General features: G+C 53.5%; 1 protein-coding gene across 1 annotated transcript in view; it reads right to left on the reverse strand.

The window, feature by feature from the left end:
• Window positions 1-22,015, reverse strand: part of LOC105495008 (solute carrier family 5 member 9) — a 64,823-nt gene that overhangs the window by 34,502 nt on the left and 8,306 nt on the right. Inside the window, exon 3 of the mRNA XM_011764127.2 lies at window positions 20,430-20,501. Coding sequence (XP_011762429.2) covers window positions 20,430-20,501 — 72 coding nt within the window. The remainder of the gene's footprint in view (window positions 1-20,429; window positions 20,502-22,015) is intronic.

Consider the following 22,015-nt stretch of genomic DNA (forward strand, 5'->3'; position numbering starts at 1 on the left):
GAGTGTGGGAGTGTGTGAGTGTGTGGGAGTGTTGTGTGTGAGAGTGTGACTGTGTGTGTGGGAATGTGTTCGAGAGTGCGGGAGTGTGAGTATGGGAGTGTTGCATGTGAGAGTGTGGGAGTGTGTGAATATGAGTGTGTGGGAGTGTGAGTGTGAGTGTTGTGTGTGAGTGAGTTTAAGTGTGGGAGTGTGTGAGTGTAGGAGTGTTATATGTGAGTGTGAGTGTGAGACTTCTGCGTGTGAGTGTGAGTGTGGGAGTGTTGTGTGTGAGTGTGGGAGTGTGAATGTGGGTGTGGCATCGTGAGTGTGAATGTGGGAGTGTGTCAGTGTGGAAGTGTTGTGTGAGTGTGAGGGTGAGTGGGAGTGTGGGAGTGTTGTGTGTGAGTGTGGGAGTGTGAGTGTGGGTGTTGGAGTGTGTGAGTGTGGGAGTGTTATATGTGAGTGTGTGTGACTCTTCTGTGTGTGAGTGTGGGAGTGCGGGAGTGATGTGTGTGAGAGTGTGGGAGTGTCAGTGTGGGAGTGTGTGAGTGTGGGAGTGTGAGTGCGAGTGTGAGTGTAGGTTTGTTGTCTGTGAGAGTGTGGGAGTGTTAGTGTGAGTGTGGGAGTGTTGTGTGTGTGTGAGTGTGGGAGTGCTGTGTGTGACTGTGGGAGTGTGAGTGTGAATGTGGGAGCGTGAGTGTGAGTGTGGAAGTGTGAGTGTGAGGGTGGGAGTGTTATATGTGTGAGTGTGAGACTCTTCTGTGTGTGAGTGTGGGAGTGTTGTGTGAGACTGTGGGTGTCAGTTTAGGAGTGTGTGAGTGTGGGAGTGTAAGTGTGGGAGTGTAATATGTGAGTGTGAGTGTGAGACTCTTCTGTGTGTGAGTGTGTGAGTGTGGGAGTGTGTGTGAGACTGTGGGAGTGTGTGAGTGTGGGGATGTGAGTGTGAGTGTGGGAGTCATCTGTGTGTGAGTGTGAGTGTAGGAGAGTTGTGTGTGAGTGTGGGAGTGTGAGTGTCAGAGTGTTGTGGGTGAGAGTGTGGGAGTGTGAGTGTGAGTTTGTGACTGTGAGTGTGGGAGTGTGAGTATAGGACTGTTGTGTGAGAATGGGGGAGTGTTAGTGTGAGTGTGGGAGTGTTGTGTGGGAGTGTGGGAGTGTGTGAATTTGGGAGTCTTCAGTGTGAGTGTGTGAATGTGGGAGTGTTGTGTGTGAGAGTGTGGGAGTGTGTGAATGTGGAAGTGTGAGGGTGAGTGTGGGAGTCTTCTTTGTGAGTGTGTGAGCATAGGAGTTTTGTGTGTGAGAGTGTGGGAATGTGAGTGTGTGAGTGTGGGAGTGTGAGAGTGAGTGTGAGAGTGTTATAAGTGAGTGTGTGAGTGTGAGACTCTTCTGTGTATGAGCATGAGTGTGGGAGTGTTGTGTGTGAGAGTGTGGGAGTGTGTCAGTGTAGGAGTGTGAGTGCGAGTTTGAGAGTGTGTGAGTGTAGGAGTGTTTGTGTGTGGGAGTGAGAATTTGAGTCTGGAAGTGTGTGTGAGTGTGAATGTGGGAGATTGTGAGTGTAGGAGTGTTGTGTGTGTGAGTGTGGGAGTGCTATGTGTGAGATTGTGGAAGTGAGAGTGTGAGGGTGGAAGTGTGTGAGTGTGGAAGTGTGTGACAGTGTTGTGAGTGTGGGAGTGTGAGTGTAAGTTTGGGAATGTTATATGTGAGTGTGTGAGTGTGAGACTCTTTGTGTGTGTGAGTGTGGGAGTGTTGTGTGAGTGTGAGTGTGGGAGTGTGGTGTGTGAGAGTGTGGAATTGTGAGTGTGACTGGGTGTGTGTGTTGTGTGTGTGAGTGTGTGAGAGTGTTATGTGAGTGTGGGAGTGTTAGTGTCAGTGTGGGAGTGTTATATATGAGTGTGAGTGTGAGACTCTTCTGTGTGTGAGTGTGAGTGTGGGAGTGTTGTGTGTGAGTGTGGGAGTGTGTCAGTGTGGGATTGTGAGTGTGAGTGTGGGAGTGAGAGTGTGAGTGTGGAAGGCTTGTGTGTGAGTGTGAGGGTGTGAGTGTGGGAGTGTGAGAGTGAGTATGGGAATGTAATATGTGAATGTGTGAGTGTGAGACTCTTCTCTCTGTGTGAGTGTGAGTGGGAGTGTTTTGTGTGAGAGTGTCAGAGTGTGTCAGTGAAGGAGTGAGAGTGTGAGTGTGGGAGTGTGACTGTGAGTGTAGGAGTGTTGTTTGTGAGAGTGTGGGAGTGTGAATGTGAGTGTGGAAGTGTGTGTGTGTGAATGTGGGAGTGTGAGTGTAGGAGTGTGAGTGTGAGTCTGGGAGTGTGAATGTGAGTGTGGGAGTGTTATATGTGGGTGTGAGTGGGTGAGACTTCTGTGTTTGAGTGTGAGTGTGAGTGTGGGAGTGTGTCAGTGTGGGATTGTGTGAGTGTGGGAGTGTGAGTGTGAGTGTGGAAGTGTGTGAGTGTGAGTGTGAGTGTGAGTGTGGGAGTGCTGAGTGAGTGTGGCTGTGTGAGTGTGGGAGTGTGAGTGTGAGAGTGGGAGTGTGAGTCTGAGTGTGGGAGTATGATATGTGAGTGTCAGTGTGAGACTCTTCTGTGTGTGTGTGAGTGTGGGAGTGGTGTGAGAGTGTAGGAGTGTGTCATTGTGGGAGTGTGAGTGTGAGTTAGGAATGTGTGAGTGTGGGACTCTTCTGTGTCAGTATGAGTGTAGGAGTGTTGTGTGTGAGTGTGGGAGTGTGTGAGTTCAGGAGTGTGAATGTGAGTGTGAGAGTGTTTGAATGTGAGACTGTCAGTGTGAGTGTGGGAATGTTGAGTGTGAGAGTGTGGGAGTGTGAGTGGGTGTGTGTAAGTGTGGGAGTGTCAGTGTGAGTGTGTGAGTGTGAGAGTGTGTGTGTGTGAATGTGAAAGTGAGAGTGAGTGTGGGAGTGTTAGTGTGAGTGTGAATATGAGAGTGTTGTGTGTGAGTGTGAGTGTGGGAGTGCTGTGTGTGAGTGTGAGGGTGAGTGTGAGTGTGGGAGTGTAATATGTGAGTGTGTGTGAGTGTGAAACTCTGTGTGAGTGTGTGAGTTTGGGAGTGTTGTGTGTGAGCGTGGGTGTGTGTCAGTGTGGGATTGTGTGAGAGAGGGATTGTGTGAGAGAGGGAGTGTGTGAGTGTGGAAGTGTGTGTGACTGTGAGGGTGAGTGTGAGTGTGGGAGTATTGTGTGTGAGTGTGGAAGTGTGTGAGAGTGTGAGTGTCAGAGTGTGGGAGTGGGAGTGTGGGAGTGTGAGTGTGTGAGTGTGGGAGTGTTTGTGTGAGTGTGGGAGTGTGAGTGTGAGAGTGTGAGTGTGACTGTTCTGTGTGAGTGTGGAGGTGTGAGTGTAAGTTTGGGAGTGTCATGAGTGTGAGAGTGTGAGACTCTTCTGTGTGTGAGTGTGTGTGTAAGTGTTGTGTGTGAGTGTGAGTGTGGGATGGTGAGTGTGAGAGTGTGAGTGTGAGTGTTGTGTGTGAGAGTGTGGGAGTCTGAGTGTGAGTGTGGGACTCTTCTGTGTGAGAGTGTAGGAGTGTTGTGTGTGAGTGTGGGAGAGTGTCAGTGCAGGAGTCTGAATGTGAGTGTGAGAGTGTTGTTTGAACGTGAATGTGTCAGTGTGAGTGTGAGAGTGTTGTGTGTGAGAGTGTGGCAGTGTGAGTGTGGGAGTGTTGAGTGTGAGAGTCTGGGAGTGTGAGTGCGTGAGTGTGAGTGTGGGAGTGTCAGTGTGAGTGTTGTGTGTCAATGTGAGTGTGAATGTGAGTGTGTGTGGGAGTGTGTGAATGTGAGAGTGTTGTGTGTGAGTGCGAGTGTGGGAGTGCTGTGTGTGTGAGGGTGAGTGCGTGTGGGAGTGTTATATGTGAGTTTGTGTGTGAGAGACTCTTCTGTGTGAGTGTGAGTGTGGGAGTGTTTGTGAGCGTGAGGGTGTGAGTGTGGGAGTGTTGCGTGTGAGTGTGGGAGTGTGAGTGTGAGAGTGTGTGAGTGTGGGAGTGTGTGAGTGTGAGTGTGGGAGTGTAAGTGTGGGAGTGTTGTGTGTGTGAGTGTGGGAGTGTTGTGTGTGGGAGTGTGGGAGTGTGAGGGTGGGAGTGTGTTGTGTGTGAGTACGAGTGTGAGTGTGGGAGTGTGAGTATAAATTTAAGGGTGTTATATGTGAGTGTTGGTGTGAGTGTGAGACTCTTCTGTGTGTGTGTGAGTGTGTGAGTGTGAGTGTGTGAATGGGGGACTGTTGTGTGTGAGTGTGAGTGTGGGAGTGTGTGGGAGTGTTATATGTGATTGTGTGAGTGTGGGAGTGTTGTGTGTGAGAGTGGGAGTGTGAGTGTGGTAGTGTGAGTGTGAGTGTGGGAGTGTTATATGTGAGTGTGAGTGTTAGACTCTTCTGTGTGTGAGTGTGAGTGTGGGAGTGTTGTGTGAGAGTGTCAGAGTGTGAGTGTGGGACTCTTCTGTGTGAGTGTGAGTGTAGGAGTGTTGTGTGTGTGGGAGTGTTCTGTGTGGGAGTGTGGGAGTGTGAGGGTGGGAGTGTGAGAGTGTTGTTTGAATGTCAATGTGTCAGTGTGAGTGTGGGAGTGTTTGTGAGAGTGTGGGAGACTGGGTGAGTGTGAGTGTGGGAGTGTTGAGTGTGAGAGTGTGGAAGTGTGAGTGGGTGAGTGTGAGTGTGGGAGTGTCAGTGTGAGTGTGAGAGTGCTGTGTGTGAGTGTGAGTATGAATGTGAGTGTGAGTGTGGGAGTGTTAGTATGAGTGTGGGAGTGTGAGTGTGAATGTGAGAGTGTTGTGAGTGTGAGTGTGGAAGTGTGAGTGTGGGAGTGCTGTGTGTGAGTGTGAGAGTGTGAGTGTGGGAGTGTTATATGTGAGTGTGTGTGTGAGACTCTTCTGTGTGTGAGAGTGAGTGTGGGAGTGTTGTGTGTGAGTGTGGGAGTGTGACTGTCAGTGTGGGATTGTGTGAGAGTGGAAGTGTGAGTGTGTGAGAGTGTGAGAGTTGTGTGTGTGTGAATGTGAGTGTGAGTGTTAGTATGAGTGTGGGAGTGTGAATGTGAATGTGAGAGTGTTGCGTGTGTGAGTGTGTGAGTGTGGGAGTGTGGGAGTGCTGTGTGTGAGAGGGTGTGAGTATGGGAGTGTTATATGTGAGTGTGTGTGTGAGATTCTTCTGTGTGTGAGTGTGAGTGTGAGTGTGGGAGTGTTGTGTGTGAGTATGGGAGTGTGATTGTCAGTGTGGGATTGTGAGTGTGAGGGTGGAAGTGTGTGTGAGGGTGGAAGTGTGTGTGTGGAAGTGTGTGTGAGTGTGAGGGTGAGTGAGAGTGTGGGAGTGTTGCATGTGAGTGTAGGAGTGTGAGTGTGAGAGTGTGAATGTGAGAGTGTGTGTGAGTGTGAGTGTGGGAGCGTGAGGGTGGGAGTGTAAGTGTGAGTGTAGTGTGTGAGTACGAGTGTGAGAGTGTGAGTGTGAGTGTAAGTTTGGGAGTGTTATATGTGAGTGTTAGTGTGTGAGACTCTTCTGTGTGTGAGTGTGAGTGTGTGAGTGTGGGAGTGTGTGTGGGAGTGTTATATGTGAGTGTGGGAGTGTTGTGTCTGAGAGTGTGGGAGTGTGTCAGTGTGGGATTGTGTGAGTGTGGGAGTGTGTGAGTGTGGAAGTGTTTGTGAGAGTGAGGGTGAGTGTGAGTGTGGGAGTGTTGTGTGTGAGAGTGTGAGTGTGAGAGAGCGTGAGTGTGGGAGTGTGAGTGTGGGAGAGTTATATGTGTGTGAGTGTAAGTGTGGGAGTGTGGGAGTGCTACATGAGAGTGTGAACGTGAGAGACTCTTCTGTGTTTGTGAGTGTGGGAGTGTGTCAGTGTGGGAGTGTGAGTGTGGAAGTGTTGAGTGTGAGTGAGGGTGAGTGTGAGTGTGGGAAGGTTGAGTGTGGAAGTGTGAGTGTGAGTGTTGTGTGTGAGTGTGAGTGTGGGAGTGTGAGTGTGCATGTGGGAGTGTTATATGTGAGTGTGAGTGTGAGAGTTTTGTGAGTGTGAGTGTGAGTGTGGGAGTATTGCGTGTGAGAGTGTGGGAGTGTGTGTTGGAGCATGAGTGAGTGTGGGAGTGTGAATGTGAAAGTGGGAGTCTTCTGTGTGGGTGTGTGGGAATGTCGTGTGTGAGAGTGTGGGAGTGTGTCAGTGTGGGAGTGTGAGTGTGAGTGTGGGAGTGTGAGTCTGAGTGTAGGAGTGTTATATGTGAGTGTGTGAGATCCTTCTGTGTGTGTGAGTGTGGGAGTGTTGTGTATGTGTGGGAGTATGTCAGTGTGGGAGTGTGAGTGTAAGTGTGGGAGTGGGAGTGGGAGTCTTCTGTGTGTGAGTGTAGGAGTGTTGTGTGTGAGTGTGGGAGTGTGAATGTGAGTGTGAGAGTGTTGTTTGAATGTGAGTGTGTCAGTGTGAGTGTGGGAGTGTTGTGTGAGAGTGTGAGTGTGAGTGTGAGAGTGTTGTGAGTGTGAGTGTGGGAGTGTGAGTGTGGAATTGCGTGTGAGTGTGAGTGTGATAGTGTCTGTATGTGGGAGTGTGAGTGTGGGAGTGTGAGTGTGGGAGTGTTGTGTGAATGTGTGTGTGAGAGTGTTCTGTGTGAGTGTGTGAATGTATGAGTGTGTGAGTGTGAGTGTATGAGAGAGTTGTGTGTGTGAGTGTATATGTGTGTGAGTGTGGGAGTGTGAGTGTGAATGTGAGAGTGTTGTGTGTGACAGTGAGTGTAGGAGTGGGAGTGTGAGTGTGAGAGTGTTAAATGTGACCATGTATGAGTGTGAGGCTCTTCTGTGTGTGTGAGTGGGGGAGTGTTGTTTGTGTGGGAGTGTGTCAGTGTGGGATTGTGAGTGTGAGTGTGGGTGTGTGTGTGAGTGTGAGGGTGTGAGTGTGATAGTGTGTGTGTGAGTGTGAGTGGATGAGTGTGAGTTTGAGAGTGTTGTGTGTGTGAGTGTGAGTTGAGACTGTTATGTGTGAGTGTGTGAATGTGAGTGTGGGAGTGGGAGTGTGTGAGTATGGAAGTGTTATATGTGAGTGTGTGAGTGTGAGACTCTTCTGTGTTTGAGTGTGAGTGTGGGAGTGTGTCAGTGTGGGATTGTGAGTGTGAGTGTGGGAGTGTGTGAGTGTGGAAGTGTGTGTGAGTGTGAGGGTGTGAGTGTGGGAGTATTGAATGTGGGAGTGGGAGTGTGTGGGAAAAGAAGTGTGAGTGTGGGAGTGTGTGAGTGTGAGAGTGTCAGTGTGTGTGTGGGAGTGTAACTGTGAGAGTGTGAGTGTGAGTGTGGAAGTGTGTGAGAGTGTGAGTGTGAGAGTGGGAGTGTGAGTGTGGGAGTGAGAGTGTGAGAGTGAGTGTGGGAGTCTTCTGTGTGAGTGTGAGTGTAGGAGTGTTGTGTGTGAGTGTGGGAGTGTGTGAGTGCAGGAGTGTAAATGTGTGAGAGTGTTGCTTGCTTGAATGTGTCAGAGTGAGTGTGGGAGTGTTGTGTGTGACAGTGTGGGAGTGTGAGTGGGTGAGGGTGAGTGTGGGAGTGTGAATATGTGTGAGAGTGTGAGTGTGAATGTGAGTGTGAGTGTGGGAGTGTGAGTGTGAATGTGAGAGTGTTGTGTTTGAGTGTGAGTGTTGGAGACTGTCAGTGTGGGAGTGCTATGTGGAAGTGTGAGGGTGAGTGTGAATATGGAAGTGTTATATGTGAGTGTGTGTGAGTGTGAGACTCTTCTGTGTGTCTGTGAGTATGCATATGGGAGTGTTGTGTGTGAGTGTGGGAGTGTGTCAGTGTTGGATTGTGAGTGTGAATGTGGAAGTTTGTGAGGGTGTGAGTGTGGGAGTGTTGTGTGTAAGTATGGAAGTGAATGTATGAGAGTGTGTCTTAGTGTGAGTGTGAGAGGGCTGTGTCTGTGTGGGAGTGTGAGTGTGGGAGTGTTGTGTGTGACTGTGAGTGTGTGTGAGTGTGAGTGTGGGAGTGTGAGTGTGAGAGTGAGTGTGAGTGTGAGTGTGGGAATGTGAGTGTGTGTGAGTGTGAGAGTGTGTGTGGGTGTGAGTGTGAGTGTAGGAGTGAGAGTATGTGTGAGTGTTGTGTGGGAGTGTGTGTGGGAGGGTGAGTGTGAGAGTGTGAGTGTGGTAGTGTGAGTGTGGGAGTGTGAGTGTTCTATGTGAGTGTGACTATGAGCGTGTGAATGTGAGTGTGACTGTGAGTGTGTGAGTGTGGAAAGGTGAGTGTGAGAGTGCATGTGGGAGTGTGTGAGGGTGAGAGTGTGAATGTGAGTGTGGGAGGGTGAGTGTGACTGTGAGTGTGGGAGTCTAAGTGTGATTGTGTGAGTGTGGGAGTGTGAGTGTGAGTGTTGTGTGTGTGTGGGAGAGTGAGTGTGTGAGTGTGAGAATGAGTATGGGAGAGTGAGTGTGTGAGTGTTCTCTGTGAGTGTGTGTCAGAGGGTGAGTGTGAGTGTGGTAGTGTGAGTGTGGAAGTGTGGGTGTGAGTGTTGTATGTGTGTGAGAGTGTTGTTTGTGAGTGTGAGTGTGGGAGGGTGAATGTGAGAGTGAGTGTGGGAGTGTGAGTGCGAGACTGAGTGTGGGAGTGTGAGTGTGAGTGTTGTGTGTGAGTGTGAGTGTGTGTGGGAGGGTGAGTGTGGAAGGGTGATTGTGAGAGTGAGTGTGGGAGTGCGAGTGTGATTGTGAGTGTGGGAATGTGAGGGTGAGTGAGTGTGAGTGTGAGTGTGAGAGTGTGAATGTGGGAGTGTGTGGGTGTTGTGAGTGTGAGTGTGTGTGTGAGTGTTACTGTTGTGTGTATGAGTGTGAGTGTGTGTGGGAGGCTGTGAGTGTGTTGGGAGTGTGAGTGTGAGTGTGGGGGTGTGAGTGTTGTGTTTGTCAGTGTGAGTGTTGGAGTGTGAGAGGGTGAGTGTGGGAGAGTCTGAGTGTGTGAGTGTTGTGTGTGTGAGTCTGGGAGGGTGAGTGTGAGTGTGAGTGTGAGTGTGGGAGTGTGGGTGAGAAAGTGTGAGTGGGAGGGTGAGTGCGAGTGTGACAGTGAGTGTGGCAGTGTCAGTTTGAGTGTGAGTGTTGAGTGTGAGTGTGAGAGTGAGTGTGGGACTGTGAGTGTGAGTTTCAGTGTCGTGTGTGAGTGCATGTGTGTGAGTGGCAGTGTGAGTGTGCGTGTGAGTGTGGGAGGGTGTGAGTGTGAGTGTGGGAGTGTGAGTGAGTGTGAGTGTGGGAGTATGAGTGTGAGAGTGTGAATGTGTGAGAGTTGTGTGTGCGTGTGAGTATGAGTTGTGTATGAGTGTGTGAGTGTGAGTTTTACTGTTGTGTGTGAGTGTGAATGTGTGTGGGAGGGTGAGTGTGAGTGTGGGAGAGTGTGAGTGTGTGTCAGAATGTGAGTGTGTTGTAGGTGAGTGTGTGAGTGAGGGTGAGTGTGAGGGTGAGTGTGGGAGTTCGAGTGTGATTGTGAGTGTGGGAGTGTGTGAGTGTGGGAGGGTGAGTGTAAGTGTGGGTGTGAGTGTGAGTGTTGTGTGTGTGAGTGTGAATTTGTTTGAGTGTAGGAGTGTGCGTGTGAGTTGTGTGTGAGTGTGAGAGTTTGTGGGAGTGTGTTTAGTGTGTGTGTGTGAGAGTGTGAGTGTGAGTGTTGTGTGTGAGTGTGTGAGTGTGGAAGGGTGAGTGTGGAGTGTGAGTGTGAGTGTGGGAATGTGAGTGTGTGAGTGGGAGTTTGAGTGTCGTGTGTGAGTGTGTGTGTGAGAGTGGCAGTATAAGTGTGAGTGTGAGTGTGGGAGGGTGAGTGTGAGAGTGTGAATGTGGGAGTGTGAGTGTGTGTTAGTGAGTGTGGGAGTGTGAGAGTATGAATGTGAGTGTTGTGTGTGTGTGACTGTGGGAAGGTGAGTGTGAGTGTGAGTGTGGTAGTGTGAGTATGGGAGTGTGAGTGTTGTGTGTGCGAGTGTGAGAGTGCGAGTGTGAGAGTGCATGTGGGAGTGAGTGTGAGACTGAGTGTGGGAATGTGAGTGTGTGAGTGGGAGTTTGAGTGTCATGTGTGAGTGTGAATATGAGTGTGAGTGTGGCAGTGTGACAGTGACTGTGATTGTGGGAGGGTGAGTGTGAGAGGGTGAGTGTGGGAGTGTGTGTGTGAGTGGGTGAGTGTGCTGTGTGTGAGTGTGTGTGGGAGTGAATGTGAAAGTGTGTGGTCGTGTGACTGTGTGACTGTGGGAGTGTGAGTGTGAGTGTTGTGTGTGAGTGGGTGAGTGTGCTGTGTGTGTGTGTGTGGGAGTGAATGTGAAAGTGTGTGGTCGTGTGACTGTGTGAGTGTGGGAGTGTGTGAGTGTTGTGTGTGAGTGTGTGTGTGGGAGGAGTGCACACTCGGAGCATGCACTCAGGGGAGCGCACACTCAGGAGAACGTGCACTCGGGAGTGCGCACTCAGGGGAGTGTGCACTCGGGAGCGTGCACTCAGGGGAGCATACACACTACCACACTTACACTCTCACACTCACCCTCCCACACACACACAGCACTCACACTCACACTCCCACGCTCACTCTCACACACTCACACTCACACACTCCCATACTCTCACATGCTCTCACACTCATGCTCACACACTCCCACACTCACACTCACACACACACGTGCAACATCAAACTCCCACTCAAACTCACATTCCCACACTCACTCTCACACTCACACTCACGCACTCACACTCTCTCACACTCACACGTACACAACGCTCACAGTCACACTCACACACGCACATACCCACTCTCACTCCCACAGTCACATTCCCACACTCACATTTTCACAGTCACACTCACACACAACACTCACACTCACACTCCTCACACACACTCACAATCCACACTCGCACTCCCACACTCACACTCACACTCACACACACACTCTCACTCCCACACTCACACTCACACTCACCCTCACACTCACACACTCACACTGAGCGCACAGAGGAGTGTGAGTGTGACTGTGGGAGTGTGAGTGTCAGTGTGGGAAGGTGAGTGTGAGTGTGTGAGTGTGAGTGTGTGTGTGAGTGTGAGAGAGTGTGAGTGTGGGAGTGCAAGTGTGAGAGTGCGACTGAGTGTGGGAATGTGAGTGTGAGTTTGAGTGTGTGTGTGTGAGTGGCAGTGTGAATGTGAGTGTGAGTGTGGGAGGGTGAGTGTGAGAGTGTGAGTGTGGGAGTGTGTGTGAGTGTGTGAGTGTGAGAGTGTGTTTGAGTGTTGTGAGTGTGAGTGTGACTGGGAGGGTGTGTGTGGTAGTGTGAGTGTGGGAGTGAGTGTTGTGTGTGAATGTGTGTGTGGGAGGGTGAGTGTGAGAGTGTGAGTGTGGGAGCGTGAATGTGAGTGTGAGAGTGAGTGTGGGAATGTGAGTGTGTGAGTGGGAGTGTGGCAGTGTGAGAGTGTGAGTGTGGGAGGTTGAGTGTGAGAATATGAGTGTGGCAGTGTGTGAGTGTCAGTGAGTGTGCGTAGGTGAGTGTGAGTGTTGTGTGTGAGTGTGAAAGTGTGAGTGTGGTAGTGTGACTGTGAGTGTGAGTGTGGGAGAGTGAGTGTGAGTGTTGTGTGTGAGTGTGAGTGTGGGAGGAGTGCACACTGAGGGGAGCATGCACTCAGGAGCTCACACTCAGACGAGCGTGCACTCAGAGGAGAGCACACTCAGGGGAGCGTGCACTCAGGGGAGCGCACACTCGAGAGCGCACACTCAGGGGAGTGCACACTCAGACGAGAGTGCACTCAGGGGAGCGCCCACTTGGGAAGGCCCACTCAGGGGAGCACGCACTCAGGGGAGCGCACACTCCGGGCAGTGCACAACCGGGAGCGCACACTCAGACAAGCGTGCACTTAGGGGAGAGCACACTCAGGGGAGTGCACACTCAGGGGAGCACACACTCAGAGGAGCGCACACTCTAGGGAGTGCACACTCAGGGGAGTGCACACTCAGGGGAGCGTACACTGAAACGCGCATTCGGGGAGTGCACACTCGGGAGCGCAAACTCAGGTGAGCACGCACTCAGGGGAGCGCACACTCAGCAGTGCGCACTCAGGGGAGCGCACACTCAGACGAGCGTGCACTCAGGGGAGAGCACACTCAGGAGAGTGCACACTCGGGAGTGCTCACTGGGGAGTGCACTCTCCGGGGAGTGTGCACTCGGAAACAGACACTCAGACGAGCGTGCACTCAGGGGAGCGCACACTCAGGGGAGCGTGCACTCGGGGGAGCGCACGCTCAGGGGAGTGCACACTTGGGAACGCCCACTCAGGGGCGAGCAGACTCAGGGGAGTGCGCACTCAGAGGAGCTCACACTCTGGGGAGCGCTCACTCAGGGGAACGTGCACTCAGGGGAGCGCACACTCAGGGGAGCATGCACTCAGGGGAGTGCACACTCGGGAGTGCGCACTCATGGGAGCGCACACTTGGGACTGCGCACTCAGGGGAGCGCACGCTGACGAGCGTGCACTCAGGAGAGAGCACACTCCGGGAACAGAAACTCAGACAAGCGTGCACTCAGGGTAGTGCACACTCGGGAGCGCACACTAGGGAGTGCACACTCAGGGGAGCGCACACTCAGGGGAGCGCACACTCAAGGGAGCGTGCACTCAGATGAGCGCACACTCAGGGGAGCGCGGACTCGGGAGGGCACACTCAGGGGAGTGCGTACTCTGGAGAGAGCTCACTCCGGGGAGTGTGCACTCAGGGGAGCGCGCACTCGGGAACGCCCACTCAGGGGAGCACGCACTCAGGGGAGCGAGTACTCAGGGGAGTGCTCACTCCGGGGAGTGCGCACACAGGAGAGCTCACACTCAGATGAGCGCGCACTCAGGGGTGAGCACACTCAGGGGAGTGCACACTCCGGGGAGCGCACACTAAGGGTAGTGCACACTCCGGGGAGCGCGCACTCAGGGGAGTAGACACTCAGACGAGCATGCACTCAGGGGAGCGCACACTCAGGGGAGAAAGTACTCGGAGGAGCGCACACTCAGGGGAGCACACACTCGGGAACGCCCACTCAGGGAGCGCGCACTCAGACGAGTGTGCACCCAGGGGCGAGCGCACTCAGGAGAGCGTGCACTCAGGGGAGCTCACACTCAGGGGAACGCGCACTCAGGGAAGTGCACACTCAGGGGAGCACACACTCAGACGAGCGTGTACTCGGGAAAACATACTCAGGGGAGTGCACACTCGGGAGCACACACTCAGGGGAGCGCACACTCAGACAAGAGTGCACTCGGGGCGGACACTCGGGAACGCCTACTCAGGGGAGCACGCACTCAGGGGAGTGCACACTCAGGGGAGCGAGTACTCAAAGGAGCGCTCACTCTGTGGAGTGCGCACTCAGGGGAGGACAAACTCAGACGAGCCTGCACTCAGGGGCGAGCACACTCAGGGGAGTGCACACTCAGAGGAGCTCACACTCAGGTGAGTGCACACTCAGACGAGTGTGCATTCAGGGGAGCGCACCCTCAGGGGAGCACACACTCGGGGGAGCGCACACTCAGGGGAGCACGCACTCAGGGGAGCGCACACTCAGAGGAGCACACACTCAGACGAGAGCACACTCAGGGGAGTGCACACTCGGGAACGCCCACTCGGGAGTGCACACTCAGGGGAGTGCACACTCGGGAACGCCCACTCGGGAGTGCACACTCAGGGGAGCGCACACTCAGGGGAGCGCGCACTCAGGGGAGCGCACACTCGGGAGTGCGCACTCCCACTCGGGAGCAGAAACTCAGACGAGCGCACACTCGGGAGCGCACACTCAGGGGAGCGTGCACTCAGATGAGTGCACACTCAGGGGAGCGCACACTCGGTAACACCCACTCAGGGGAGCACGCACTCAGGGGAGGGCACACTCAGAGGAGCGCATACTCCGGAGAGAGCTCGCTCCGGGGAGTGTGCACTCAGGGGAGCGCACACTCAGACGAGCGTGTACTCAGGGGAGAGCACACTCAGGAGAGTGCACACTCGGGAGTGCTCACTGGGGAGTGCACTCGCCGGGGAGTGTGCACTCAGGAACAGACACTCAGACGAGCGTGCACTCAGGGGAGTGCACACTCAGGGGAGCGTGCACTCGGGGGAGCGCACACTCAGGGGAGTGCGCACTCAGACGAGCGCACACTCAGGGGAGTGCACACTCAGGAACGCCCACTCAGGGGAGTGCGCACTCAGGGGAGGGCACACTCAGGGGTGCACGTACTCAGGGGAGCACTCACTCTGGGGAGTGCACACTCAGGGGAGTGCACACTCAGATGAGCATGCACTCAGGAGAGAGCACACTCAGGGGAGGGCACACTCAGGGGAGCGCGTACTCCGGAGAGAGCTCACTCCGGGGAGTGCGCACTCAGGGGAGCGCACACTCAGACGAGTGTGCACTCAGGGGTGAGCACACTCGGGACTGCACACTCAGATTAGCGTGCACTCGAGAGCACACTCAGGGGAGCGCACACTCAGAGGAGCTCACACCCTGGGGAGCGCACACTCAGGGGAGTGCACACTCAGGGGAGTGCACACTCAGACGAACGCACACTCAGGAGAGCGCACACTCGAGAGCGCACACTCAGGGGAGCACGCACTCAGGGGAGCACACACTCAGACGAGCGTGCACTCGGGAGAGCACACTCAGGGGAGCACACACTCGGGAGTGCTCACTCGGGAGTGCACACTCCGGGAGGCGCACACTCCGGGGAGTGTGCACTCAAGGGAGCAGACACTCAGACGAGCGTGCACTCAGACGAGTGCGCACTCAGGGAAGCGCACACTCAGGGGAGCGCACACTCAAACGAGCATGCACTCGGGAGAGCACACTCAGGGGAGCGCACACTCAGAGGAGCTCACACCCTGGGGAGCGCACACTCAGGGGAGCGCACACTTAGGGGATCGCACACTCAGGGGAGCGCACACTCAGGGGAGTGCACACTCAGGGGACCGCGCACTCAGGGGAGTGCACACTCAGGGGAGCGCACACTCAGACGAGCGTGCTCTCAGGGGAGTGCACACTCCGGGGAGCGCTCACTCAGGAGAGTGCACACTCGGGAGCGCACACTCAGGGGAGCGCACACTCAGGGGATCGCACACTCAGAGGAGCTCACACCCTGGGGAGTGCACACTCAGGGGAGCGCACACTCAGGGGAGTGCACACTCAGACGAATGCACACTCAGGGGAGCACACACTCTGGAGCGCACACTCAGGGGAGCACGCACTCAGGGGAGCACACACTGAGGTGAGCGCGAACTCGGGAGCGCACATTCAGGAGTGCTCACTCAGGTGAGCGCACACTCAGACGAGCGTGCACTCAGGGGAGAGCACGCTCACGGGAGTGCACACTCGGGAGTGCTCACTTGGGAGTGCACACTCCGGGGAGTGCGCACTCAGGGGAGTGCACACTCGGGAGCGCACACTCAGACGAGCATGCGCTCAGGGGCGAGCATACTCAGGGGAGCACACACTCGGGGGAGCGCTCACTCCGGGGAGTGCGCACTCAGGGGAGCGCACACTCAGACAAGCGTGCACTCAGGGGCGAGCACACTCATGGGAGTGCACACTCAAGGGAGTGCACACTCAGGGGAGCGCACACTCAGACGAGCAGGCACTCAGGGGAGCGCGCACTCAGGGGAGCTCACACTCAGGGGAGTGCGCACTCAGGGGAGCGCGCACTCAGACGAGCACGCACTCAGGGGAGAACACACTCAGGGGAATGCACACTCAGGGGAGCGCACGCTCAGGGGAGCACACAGACGAGCGCGCACTCAGGGGAGTGCACACTCGGGATCGCACAGTCTGGGGAGTGCACACTCAGACAAGCGTGCACTCAGGGGAGAGCACAATCATGGGAGTGCACACTCGAGTGTGCTCACTCGGGAGTGCACACTCAGGGGAGTGCACACTCAGATGAGCATGCACTCAGGGGAGCGCACACTCAGGGGAGTGTGCACTCAGGGGAGCGCACACTCAGACGAGTGTGCACTCAGGGGAGAGCACACTCGGGAGCACCCACTCGGGAGTGCACACTCGGGAGTGCACACTCGGGAGTGCACACTCGGGGGAGCGCACACTCGGGAGTGCACACTCGGGGGAGCGCACACTCAGACGAGCGCGCACTCGGGAGAGCGCACACTCAGACGAGCGCGCACTCGGGAGCGCACACTCAGGGGAGCGCACACTCAGGGGAGTGCACACTCAGGGGAGCGCACACTCAGGGGAGTGCACACTCAGGGGAGCGCATACTCAGACGAGTGTACACTCAGGGCAGCGTGCACTCAGATGAGCGTGCACACTACCACACTTACACTCTCACACTCACCCTCCCACACACATTCACACACAACACTCACACACTCCCACACTCACTCACACTCACACTCTCGCACACTCTCACACTTACCCTCCTACACTCACAGTCCCACACTCACACTCACACACTCCCATGGAATACTCACACTCACACACTCACACGCAACACACACACACTCACACATTCCCACACTCACTCTCACACACACTCCCACACTCACACTCACATTCACACAACACTCACACTCACTCTCACTCCCACACTCACACTCCCACACTCACACACAACACTCCTACACTCACACTCAAACTCACACACAACACTCCCACACTCAAACTCACACTCCCACAATCTCACACATAGCACTCCCACACTCACACATTCCCACACTTTCACACACACTTCTACATACACTCCCACACTCTCACACAACACTCACACTCCACACACACGCACACTCACACTCCACACTCACACTCTCACACACTCTCACCATCACACTCACACTCACACATGCACATACTCTCACTCCCACACTCACACTCACACACTCACACTCACCCCCCCACACACACTGAGCACACACTCAGAGGAGTGTGTGACTGTGGGAGTGTGTCAGTGTGGGAGGGTGAGTGTGAGTGTGTGTGAGTGTGAGAGTGAGTCTGGAAATGTGAGTGTGAGTGTGAGTGTGACTGTTGCGTGTGTGTGTGTGAGAGTGAGTGTGGGAGGGTGAGTGTGGGAGTGTGAGTGTGAGATGTGAGAGTGAGTGTGGAAGTGTGTGTGAGTGTTGTGTATGAGTGTGAATGTGGGAGGTGAGTGTGAGAGTGTGAGTGTTGTCTGTGAGTGTGAGTGTGGGAGGGTGAGTGTGAGTGTGTGAGTGTGTGTGAGTGTGAGTTTGAGTGTGGGAGTGTGAGTGTGAGTGTTGAGTGTGAGTGTGTGAGTGTGAGTGCATGAGTGTGAGTGCATGTGTGAGTGTGAGAGTGTGTGAGTGTGAGAGTGTGAGTGTGAGTGTGGGGGGTGTGTGTGAGTGTGGAGTGTGAGTGTGATTGTGAGTGTGGGAGGGTGAGTGTGAGTGTTGTGTGTGTGTGAGTGTGTCAGAGTGTGTGTGAGAGTGTGAGTGTGGGAGTGTAAGCGTGTGACTGTGGGAGTGTGACTGTTGTGTGTGACTGTGAGTGTGGGAGGGTGAGTGTGAGTGTGGGAGTGCAAGGGTGATTGTGAGCGAGGGAGTGTGAGTATGAGTGTGGGAAGGTGAGTGAGTGTGAGTGTGAAGGTGTGAGTGTGTGAGTGTGTGAATGTGGAGTGTGAGTGTGAGTGTGGGAGGGTGAATATGAGTGTGAGTGTGGGAGTGCAAGTGTGATTGTGAATGTGGTAGTGTGAGTGTGTGAGTGTGAGTGTGGGTGTGTGTGAGTGTTGTGTTTGAGTGTGACTGTGGGAGAGTGAGTATGTGAGTGTGTGTGAGAGTGTGAGCGTGAGAGTGAGTGTGGGAATGTGAGTGTGAGTGTGAATGTTGTGTGTGTGAGTGGGAGTGTGGGAGTGTGTGTGTGGGAGGGTGTGAGAGTGAATGTGGGAGTGCGTGAGTGTGTGTGAGAGTGAGTTTGGGAGTGTGTGTGAGTGTGAGTGTTGTGAGTGTGAGTGTGAGAGTGTGAGTGTGATAGTGTGAGTGTGTGAGTGTGGGAGTGTGGGAGTGTGAGTGTTGTGTGGGAGTGTGTGAGTGTGGGTGTGTGAGTGTGAGAGTGTGGGAATGTGAGTGTGAGTGTGGGAGGGTGAGTGTGAGTGTGAGTGTGTTGTGTGTGAGTGTGGGAGTGTGAGTCAGAGAGTGAGTTGTGAGTGTGAGAGTGAGTGTGGGAGTGTGAGTGTGTTGTGTGTGTGTGAGTGTGAGAGTGTGAGTGGTGTGTGAGTGTGAGTGTGTCAGAGTGTGAGAGTGTGAGTGTTGTGTGAGTGTGAGCGTGAGTGTGGGAGTGTTAGTGTGTGAGAATGAGTGTGGGAATGTGAGTGTGAGTGCGAGTGTGAGTGTTGTGTGTGAGTGTGAGAGTGTGAAGAGTGTGAATGTGAGTGTTGTGTGTGAGTGTGTCAGAGTGTGAGAGTGTGAGTGTGGGAGTGCAAGTGAGTGTGAGTGTGGGAATGTGAGTGTGATTGTGAGTGTGTGAGTGTGAGTGTGAGTGTGGGAGGGTGAGTGTGAGTGTTAGTGTGAGAGTGCGAGTATGAGTGTGGGAGGATGAGTGTGAGTGTGAGTCTGAGTGTTGTGTGTGTGTGAGTGTGAGTGTGTGAGTGTTGTGTGTGTGTTGTGTGTGAGTGTGTGTTCTGTGTGAGTGTGTTAGTGTCGGAGTGTGAGTGTGTGGGAGTGGGAGTGGGAGTGTGAATGTGTGGGAGTGTGAGTGTGAGTGTGTGAGTGTGACGGTGAGTGTGAGTGTGAGTGTGTGTCCGTGTGAGTGTGAGTGTGGAGTGTGAGTGAGTGTGAGTGTGGAGTGTGAGTGTGAGTGTTGTGTACAACTGTGAGTGTGATAGTGTGGGAGTGTGAGTTTGAGTGGGTGAGTGAATGTGGGAGTGTTGTGTGGGAGTGTGTGAGTGTGTAAATGTGAGTGTGAGAGTGTTGTGTGTGAGTGTGTGAATTTGAGTGTGTGGGAGTGTGAGTGTGAATGTGAGAGTGTTGTGTGTGTGAGTGTGGGAGTGTGAGTGTTGGAGTGTTGTGTGGGATTGTGAGTGTGTGAGTGTGGGAGTGTTATATGTGAGTGTGAGTGTGAGACTCTTCTGTGTGTGTTAGTGTGAGTGTGGGAGTGTTGTGTGTGAGTGTGGGAGTATTGTGTGTGTGAGTATGGGAGTGTGAGTGTGTTTGGGAGTGTGAGTGTGGGAGTCTTCTGTGTGAGTGTGTGAATGTGGGAGTCTTCTGTGTGAGTGTGTGAGTGTGGGAGTGTTGTGTGGGAGTTTGGGAGTGTGAGTGTGAATGTGGGAATGTGTGTGAGTGTGAGTGTGGGAGTGTTACATGTGAGAGTGTGGAAGTGTTGTCTGTGAGAATGTGGGAGTGTGAATGTGGGAGTGTTGTGTGTGAGAGTGTGGGAGTGTGAGTGTGAGTGTGGGAGTGTTGTGTGTGAGTGTGGGAGTGTGAGTGTGGGAGTGTTTGTGAGAGTGTGGGAGTGTGTCAGTGTGGAAGTGTGAGTGTGTGGGAGTATTGTGTGAGAGTGTGTGGGAGTGTTATGTGTGAGAGTGTGGGAGTGTGAGTGTGAGAGTGTTGTGTGAAAGTGTGGGAGTGTGAGTGTGAATGTGGGAGTGTTGTGTGTGATAGTGTGGGAATGTGTGAGTGTGGGAGTGTTGTCTGTGAGAGTGTGGGAATGTGAGTGGGAATGTGGAAGTGTGTGTTAGATTGTGGCAGTGTGTGAGTTTGGGAGTGTGATTGTGAGTGTGGGAGTCTGAGTGTGAGTGTGGGAGTGTTGTGTGAGTGTGAGTGTGGGACTGTTATGTGTGAGAGTGTGGAAGCGTGAGTGTGAGTGTGCAAGTGCTGTGTTTGAGAGTGTGGGAGTGTGCATGCACACATACCGTGTGTGAGTTTTGCATGCCTGGGGGTGTATACTGCTTCAGCTACCACTGGGGCTGATGACTCTGCTGGTCATTTTTGAGGCAGGGCTTTCCTTCCTCCATCCCATTCCAGGAAGAGGAAGTTAATTTTGAGAACCAGTGGAAATGTGGGGTGGCTTGATGGGAGAAATTGTGGCTCACAAAGGTTTGGGGATTGATTCCCTGAGGTTGTTGGGGATTTTACCTCTGCGATTCCCCTAACTTAACTGCTCTTCAGTATTAAGCTTATGTGTCACCCTCCCCGAAAATCTTTCCTAACCCTAGCTGACTCCACTGTTTGGTGGCCAGGGGCTTTCAAGCTCTGGTGAGCGCCCCCTGCTTCCCTCTGGCTCAGCAGTGCGCATGATGTTTATGAATCTATCTGCCCCCCTCAGCTCTGAGCTTCTCTAGGACGGGGACATTCCAGATTCATCACTGCAAGTCAAGTGTCAGATGTAGGGCCACACCTAGGAGGGGCCAGGGGATGTTTGTCCAAGGTGTGTGCTAGCAAGGCCACTCAGGTTGCAGGGTGGGTTTGGGCAGGAGAGAAGGGACCCAGAGTCAGGAAACACAACGGGGAGGTCTTTGCCTTAGTCCAGGTGTGAGAAGATGGGACAAGGGCTTGGACAGTGGGGAGGAGGAGAGTTGGGAGCCTCTGCACTAGGGGGTGGTTAAGAAGAGTCAACTCACTGGCCACCAGCTCATGGACCTCCCGGCCAGGAAGTAGCCACCAATGGTCCCTCGGTTTGCACGGATGGACGACTGGAAAGGAAATAGATGAGATGAGGATTTCTCAAGCCTCTCTGAACCTCTGCCCGGCCCCCTCCCTGCAGATTTTCTGCCCCTTGGTGCAGGCACTGTTGGGGACACAGAGGGAGAAAACTGAGGCAGAAGAGAGCTGCCTGAGGCTGGTTCCACGGTTTCTAAGCTATGCATCTTGGGAGGGTCACTTTCTCTGTGAGCCTCACCATTCATCTCCCAGATCCAGTGCGAAAAGCAAAGGCGGTAACGGATGTCATGTGTGTGAAGCCATTGATTGTGCACTCTCGTCCCCTTATCCTTCCTTCCCCAAAGTGCGCTTTCGGAGGATGATTTAGTATCGCCTCCTTAGATGTGTAGTGCTCACCCTTTCTCTGAGCTGATCCCTTCCCTGCTCCCAACAGGGCTCCCATACTGGAGGCAGGAGGACAGAGAGGGCTGCAATTTGACTGTGAGACTTTGAGCCCTGAGCAGAGTTACGGGTTCTGTTTTGGAGTTTCCCTGGGTTGAAGTCAGATCACGCCACTGAGCCCCATCCAGGACCTCCCTGTCTTACACCAGTAGGTGGTCAGTTAGCAGCCTGTTGGAATGTTCTCTGGAGACACAGGGTGAGGGCAGGGCAGTGGGTAGGGAAGGATGAACTTGAAGCAACTATTCAAATGCAAGAGCCAACAGTTCTCTGACTTTCCCCTATGGGAAAATAATCAGCCACCAGGGAGTGATAAATGTGTGTGATGCCTTGTGCTTGTTAAGCTTTTGCTTGTATTTCGCTTGTCAGCTCTCATCCTGTTGGAGGCCATATGAGCAAAACAGATCCATTTTACAGATGTGAAAATGGAGGCCCAACATTGGAAGTAATTTGTCCAAAGTCACAGAGGAGTTGGTGCTTTTCTTGACTGGCCACTTCCAGGACCCAGCGATCATCTGTTAGCCCAATTCTTCCTCATTCCAGCACTAGAAGGCAGGGACCATTCACCCCCCCCTTTACAGATGAGGAAACTGAGGCCCAGAGAGGGTTTCTGACCTGGCCACAGCCTAGGAAGTGACCATCTGGGACTTGAATCACAGCAGAGTCTAAAGGTGCTCACACTTCTGCAGAACGCCATGGTGATAACAGCAGTCATTTATTGCCTGCTGATCAGGCACCAGGCACCGTGCCAGGTGCTGCAGTGTGTCCTGTTGCTGAATGATCACAGTGTAGTGCTTACTCTCTGTCAGGCCTCTGAGCCCAAGCTAAGCCATCATATCCCTTGTGACCAGATGGCCTGAAGCAACTGAAGATCCACAAAACAAGTGAAAATAGCCTTAACTGATGACATTCCACCATTGTGATTTGTTTCTGCCCCACCCTAACTGATCAATGTACTTTGTAATCTCCCCCCCCCTTAAGAATGTTCTTTGTAATTCTCCCCACCCTTGACAATGTACTTTGTGAGATCCACCCCCTGCCTGCAAAATGTTGCTCCTACCTCTACCGCCTATCCCAAAACCTGTAAGAACTAATGATAAGCCACCCC

This window comes from Macaca nemestrina, chromosome 1 (assembly GCF_043159975.1).
Source record: "Macaca nemestrina isolate mMacNem1 chromosome 1, mMacNem.hap1, whole genome shotgun sequence".
Lineage (NCBI taxonomy): Eukaryota > Metazoa > Chordata > Mammalia > Primates > Cercopithecidae > Macaca > Macaca nemestrina.